The sequence below is a fragment of the Prosopis cineraria genome, unplaced genomic scaffold (assembly GCF_029017545.1).
Source record: "Prosopis cineraria cultivar Desert tree isolate PC_DT_omini unplaced genomic scaffold, ASM2901754v1 PC11, whole genome shotgun sequence".
Taxonomy (NCBI): Eukaryota; Viridiplantae; Streptophyta; class Magnoliopsida; order Fabales; family Fabaceae; genus Prosopis; species Prosopis cineraria.
This window is the reverse complement of record NW_026555342.1, coordinates 2,648,598-2,655,035: the sequence shown is the minus strand read 5'-3', so window position 1 is coordinate 2,655,035 and position 6,438 is coordinate 2,648,598. Positions and strand designations below refer to the sequence as shown.

The 6,438-nt window shown below is 32.7% G+C and overlaps 1 protein-coding gene across 3 annotated transcripts; it reads right to left on the bottom strand.

The window, feature by feature from the left end:
- Nucleotides 1–575: 575 nt before the first annotated feature.
- Nucleotides 576–5,145, bottom strand: LOC129286007 (uncharacterized). 3 transcript variants are annotated; one of them, XM_054922041.1, is made up of 7 exons: nucleotides 5,048–5,145; nucleotides 4,635–4,751; nucleotides 4,487–4,562; nucleotides 4,078–4,173; nucleotides 3,181–3,697; nucleotides 2,324–2,459; nucleotides 576–1,099 (listed from the first exon to the last, which is right to left on the bottom strand). In XM_054922041.1, exons 2-7 carry the CDS (start codon nucleotides 4,749–4,751, stop codon nucleotides 899–901), a joined length of 1,143 nt encoding a protein of 380 aa, XP_054778016.1. In that variant the 5' UTR covers nucleotides 5,048–5,145; the 3' UTR covers nucleotides 576–898. The 3 variants fall into 3 exon arrangements, with proteins under 3 accessions (XP_054778016.1, XP_054778017.1, XP_054778019.1); XM_054922042.1 differs by having other exon boundaries at nucleotides 4,924–5,064; XM_054922044.1 differs by lacking the exon at nucleotides 5,048–5,145 and adding an exon at nucleotides 4,896–4,920.
- Between the last annotated feature and the right edge of the window lie 1,293 nt (nucleotides 5,146–6,438).

Below are 6,438 nucleotides of genomic sequence, written 5' to 3'. Positions count from 1 at the left end.
CACTAGTTCTGATATCAATAGATAGTTGTTTCTGGAGGGTGAAAAAACCCCTCCCAAAAGCTGGTAGTTTAGGAGAATCAATATAGTTAACCTAATATGGGGCTCTATTGATATCAGAACTAAACCTATGATACTTAAACAAAAACAAATGACTTTTTTTCCCCTTTTTGTAGGATAAGAACAACTGATTTTCGTTTTGTAACATATCAGCCAAAATACTAAAACATATCATACACCAGCTGTATTATGTAAGTTATGTATAACATCTATTGAAAAATAATTGGTCAACTTAGATATTCTTTCAAAGCACAATATGTAGACTAGTGAGCGATGTAAAGGGGAACTAGATACCTCAACTAATATGATATTCTAGAATCTGATCACTTTTGTATTGAAATATAATTCTTTCCTTTCAAAGAGTAGCCTGCTAAAATAAACAGACATGGAAAACAAGCTCTCATTTGGAGGGGGGGGGGGAATTCCCAATGATAAATTTAAATCCCCCAACTCAAAAGGGCCTTCGTACATATTGTTAAAAAAATAGCCTTCTCAACAAAAATAAAAACTTGAGGAGGAAAAAAAAATCCATGTTCTAAATTCAGATCCCCACAACTCAAAAGGGCATGTTATACATATTAAAAAAGAATAAGGAAAAGGGGGAAAAATCTTATCAACTAAGAAAACTCTTATTCTTTTTCTCTTCCTCTTTCTTTGTCCCTCGCAATTTCAGGACAAGGTTAGTTACAATAATACTAATTTGCCGCTTGATTCCAACAAGCTACAAAGAACTAGTTTCTGCTTTTTTCAAATAAATAGTACACAGTAGGTCAATAGCACGTCTATTTATGCAACTACCATTCCCACAGAGAGGAAAGAAACAGAGGACACAACGTAGCAATCAAGTCAAACTAGTAGCAAGGCGATCAATGGCAAAGAAATAACTTCCTACGATCATGAATGAAGCAAACCCAGACCGAGCCATCCGCAACCAAATTCCACGCGACAGGAGATTCCTATCAGAAGGGTAGATCCCAGTATATCTCTCAAACCTGTTTCCAGGTAGCCTCCATTTGAGAAGTTTTCTCTCCATTGAGACAAACTGTAACCACAAAATTTGTAGAGCCTTGGTTATGGACAATCAGATTAAAGAAACCAAGTTTAAATCAGTTTAATGTTTGCTTAAATATAATTTCACCAAATTACAATCTATATGAACAAGAGATACGTAGCTTCCAAGCATTTGATCTTGTAAGCCCAAAAAAACCATAAGGAATGTGAGATAGGTTGGTAACACGTATGAAGTTACTGTTACATCAAATTCATGAAATAATACAACTGACCGAGTGTATTAACTTCTAGATACTTAGTGATTATCCACTAACATTTGAATAAAAAATAAAAAATCTGAATAATGTGACACTAATGAATATGACTCAGTAAAATCAGTGTGTGTGTGCTGTCCCTCAACTTTCGAGATGACTGACAATGAATTACAACAATTGTGAAATCAGAAATGATCATCTCAGATGACAGACACCCAATGGCATTGAATAAACTTTAAAAAAGACCAATAAAATTGGTTGTACTCCACAAGTCTGATTATCCCACCACCAAAAACTCAAATTTGTTGCATTCCCTAAGAATTTTAAGTTGAAGCCTACATTAAGACAATCCTCCAAAATAATGTGCTTACTACAAAACTCAGGACCAAACTGCAAAACAAGTAGATAGTTTATAATTTACCCCAAAAAATTTCATCCAATTAGGAAAGGTAAGCATTAAATGCACATCATACGATCATGACTAAGGGTTTTGGAGCATGAACCTCCTTTTTTTTTAACTTCTAAGGCCAAATTTCATGTAAATACATCAAAATCTCCACTCACCACCCTCAATACCAAATGTCTAACTCTATCCAAGAGATCAAAACAGTGGACCATGAATTCAAAGTGGTTGACATAATATACAAGAAAAGTCAAACTCCATTGCTATAGTTCTTTTCTGCTTTTTCTTCTGCAAATTACACTAACAAGACCACAGGTGATAAAGCAATCTGCCAGTTACTGTTCAGGACTACAGAGGTTTTTCCCCTTGTAAAACATGATAGCTTAGTTTATCACCAACACACTGAACACAAGGAATATAAATGTCAACAGCCAAAAACATTAAAAAGAAGAAGAAGCAAACAATTGTTTAATTTTTCTGGTTTATACTTTATATTATGGTAAATTAACAAGTCATGTATGATCAAGAAAAAAGATAAACCATAGACAACACTGAACTTGGCTTTAAAATTTGACACTTTTAGTAAAACTGACAATACCTTTGGTAGCACGGTACACTGAGATCTACTGTGTGCAGTATCAAAACTGTGAGAAGCAGCAGCAGCAATTGATGCTGAGAATCCAGCAGAAAGGCTCACAGTCAAAGGAGACAATGTACCAATTTCTTCATCCGACCTGAGTAAGGACAAACTACTTTAACAAAAGACAGTTAAATTTATTTAACATTTATCCAAGTGCACCACTAGATTCCTTTATAGATATTCAAATGCATCCAAATGTTCAAATGCTACTAGAACCTCATTTGCAAATCAAATTTAACGGCAAAGATCACATGAAAAGTCAAATCAAACAGAATTATGCAAATATAAATAGAAACTTTTTTTACAGATTATCAATCTAGTGGGGCAATAAAACTAAAGTGAAAGCGAGAAAGAAACAGAATCTTAGAAACTTAATATTCTAATACACTTATTTTTTATGCAGAAAACTAATGGAGACTTAATAGTATGGGATACTAAGTCTCATATTGAGTAGTATGGGATGCTCAATGGGGTATATAAGTAGGTTGGTTCTCCCACCTCAACAGCTAATTTTTAGAGTAGGGTTCCCCATCCAACTTGGGTACCCATCAAAAACACAGTTCATAATTTTGCTATATTATTAAATTAAATTAACTAGAATGAAAAAATTAGTGCGTTTATCTAGCATTTCTGTAACCCCCAAAGTTTTCAATATCATCAGTTGTGGTCTGGCTTCTCCTAAATTAAGATTCTTTCACGGACCAAACAGAATACCAGTACAATTAAAAGTGTCAAACTCAAGTAGAGACAGCAGGAAGAAATCTGTTTAAAAATTAAAAAAAAAAATTCATTTCATCAAAGTCTAGGAGATGAACCTGGGCGGAGGATCCATTCCTGCAGCCTTCCAATCAAGCAGTGCTTGGTGCAAGAATTGCCAACTAGAAAAAAATACACCACCAAATACAGAATCTCGAACAACACCAGAACGAATTCCTCTCCATAATGTACCCCATCCTTCCAAAGATATAATGTCTGAAGGCTTCCTCACATGGCAAACTGAGGGTGGCTTCCCAGATCCAGTCATTGTCCATGGATATTCCAATAGAGCACCTGTTATGTTTGAATTTTTGGTTGTTAGGGTGGTGATGAGACCAACATAACGGTTCAAAGACCTCTTGTCTGGATAACACCCATTAATTAATCTTGCAATTAGAGGAGCATTGGCTCCCTTCTCCAAAGCAAAGGTAGAGCCTGGCATGACAGAAGCAGAAGTGACCTGAGCACGAAGCTTGATGATTTCAAATGGAGAGCTTACAAGTGTCTCCATGGCACCAGCTACCATTCCAGCCATAAGGGCCTCAGAAACATATACATAGTTATCTTCCCGACCATCTGTTACACATGTATTTGTGACCACCAATATCACTAAGATTAGCACTAGTTGATCATATATACAAGTTAAAACCCCAAATAGATATTGCTTTAAGAAAAAAATCCTAGCTAAAGACCGTTAGGTAACACAGATAATAAGCATATGCTACCACTGTAAGAACAAGAAATGACCAACCAAAGTGTTCACGTTCATAGAACATCTTTAAAATGCACATATAGCTGTGCAAACTAACGAGGCTACAGCTTGATGCTTGAATGGTGAAACATATACAAATATTAGGGGCATGACATAGTTCTATATATATATATATAAAGCAGTGCTAACTTTTTCAATTGACATTTTTAAACAGAAAATATACATATATATATATATGTAATACCTTTATAAAAGGCTGTCAAGATTTCATAGACCCCAAATCGTATCCCCAAACCTAAAATCCTTCCTAATGCCAACCAACGAAAGCCACTGTACAGACCTGCAACGTCCAAAATAACCATATAAATAATTAATCATCAAGAGTCCAGAGAAGAAAATGTGTTGATTGTGCAAGCCAAAAAGCCGTAATAGCCAAGGAAAAAATATGAGTACGAAATAATCAACTTAATGACAGTGTATCAGAATTCAGGGGAAAAAGCTGCAGGTTTTGTAATCCAAATACCCACAGTGCAATAATCTGCCTTAAGGGAAAAAAAATCCCACATGCCAATCGAACCAAAGCAAATAAAGAATCAACTAAGTAATCCTTCTGCTTGCTTGTTCTATTTTCTTATTTGAAAAATCCACTATACCTTCATTACCCGACAACGTTTGCACTCTGCTGAACACCTGGGCAGCAGTCAACTCCTTACCAGAACTTGAACCAACCTTCGAACAAAGAAGAGGTAAGTTTTAGAGAAATTTTGAAACCATGGATCACAGGGTAAGCAAAATTACAACCTGCGTGATGACTTTAATGGTATCCAAAGGATAAGTGAGAGCCGTTGCCAAAGCCGCTGACCCAGCAGCAGCAATCCCATGAAGAGCAAAAAGTTGGTCCTTGGACAAGTCACTCATCTGAACATTAATTTGAGCAGTAAGTTAAAAACGAAATTAGCTTACCAACAACCCCAAACAATACTTGAAAATACTTATTTCCACAAGAATAATAAATCGTCTTATTTGGAAGGCAATGAAAATGATGCAGTGCATGCCAATTACCAATTGAATAAAGAACTTGAGGTTCTACCTAAAACACTGGTGGATCAATGTGATTTTCAATCTACGCCGAAGTATTTATCAGCTGAACCCCTCAAGGCTCCCAAGTAATATTTAGAGTGCAAACCTAAAACTCAAACGGAACAGACACTTACCTACTGGAAGACAAAATTGAACGAATCACGAATAAGGGGGCGGAGGTCCGGGGACTTATGAACTGGTTGCGCCACCGTAGCCGGGGGAGGGGGGTGGGGAGCTTCTAGGAGGCAACTGAGTTTCCAAGCTCCCAGTCTAATTTTATTTTTTTTTATTTTCAAAAAATGCATTACATATTTTTTTAAAAAAATAATACTAATTTTTTTTACATATATAAATAATAATTTAATCTTTTAAAATATTAAATTTTTTTAAATTTTTTATCATTAATAAATTTATATAAATTATTAAATTATTCTTGTTAAAAATAAATGATTTACAAATTTTGTTTAAATATTTACAACTTTTTTTATACTTACAATAATATAACAGCAAATAAAAAATTTAATATATAAAATTATGATTTGTTGTTGCATTATTGTAAATATAAAAAGAAAAGTTATAAATATTTAAATAAAATTTGTGAATAATTAATTTTTAATAAGAACAATTTAGTAATTTATATAAATTTAAAAAATTATTTTAATAAAATTATGATATTTCGAGAGAGATTGAATTGTTATTTACATATTTTAAAAAATTTTATTATTATTTTTATTATTTTTTTTGGCCAAAACATATGCATTATATGAAAAAAAAAAAATTGCATGCAGTCATCAAATCCAAGTTGAACAAACACAATAAAAGTAAAAATGGCTAATCCCTCAAAAGTTAAAATATAATTAATGAATTAATATTTCAATCCTTATTTTAAAAAGGTGTTTATATTTATTTAATACTCAATTATCTTCAATAATAAAAAAATAGAACAAAAACGTTCATATATGATAAACATGTTGGATTAATCATAAAATAAAAATAAAAAATTAACTAATAAGGGAGGATCTAGTCCTTCGCATTAATGTCTCATCATGCATGGAATAAGATTGCATTTAATATGAAAAAGCAATCAAAAAAATTATAATAAACTTCCAAACAGCAACTTCTGTTATAAAAAAAATTAAAAATTAAGATGAGGGCATCCAAAAATTCTGCATCTCTTTTTAGTTAGACTTTTCGTTCTTTTGGTTGTTTTGTTTGTAAGACTTTTATTTACTTTTATAATATCTTCTGTTGGTAAACAAAAAAAAAAAAAAAATCTACATCTCCTTTCTCAATTGCCCCACTCTATTTTCAGCTTGAGGAGCCCAAAACAGAGTGCCTACCATTTTTTTTTTCATTTTTTTAAAACTAATCATATATCCAAATTGATATGCATCAAGATAAAAATTAACATTCAATAAAAAATAAAATCTCTACCCTAAAGTTATTTTATGTTTTTATTTATAGTTTATTTTAACATCTTGTATTACTTTAAATATTAAGATTTAATTTTTTTCTAGGTATTTAT

What these genes read in the sequence shown, in the direction of transcription:
- LOC129286007 (XM_054922041.1), bottom strand. Translation starts at nt 4,751, where the DNA reads ATGAGTGACTTGTCCAAGGACCAACTTTTTGCTCTTCATGGGATTGCT. An exon ending in CCATTAAAGTCATCACGCAG is followed by an intron (nt 4,563 to 4,634) that starts GTTGTAATTTTG and finishes CTTTGTTCGAAG; the next exon opens with GTTGGTTCAAGTTCTGGTAA. An exon ending in GGAATGGATCCTCCGCCCAG is followed by an intron (nt 2,460 to 3,180) that starts GTTCATCTCCTA and finishes GTCCTTACTCAG; the next exon opens with GTCGGATGAAGAAATTGGTA.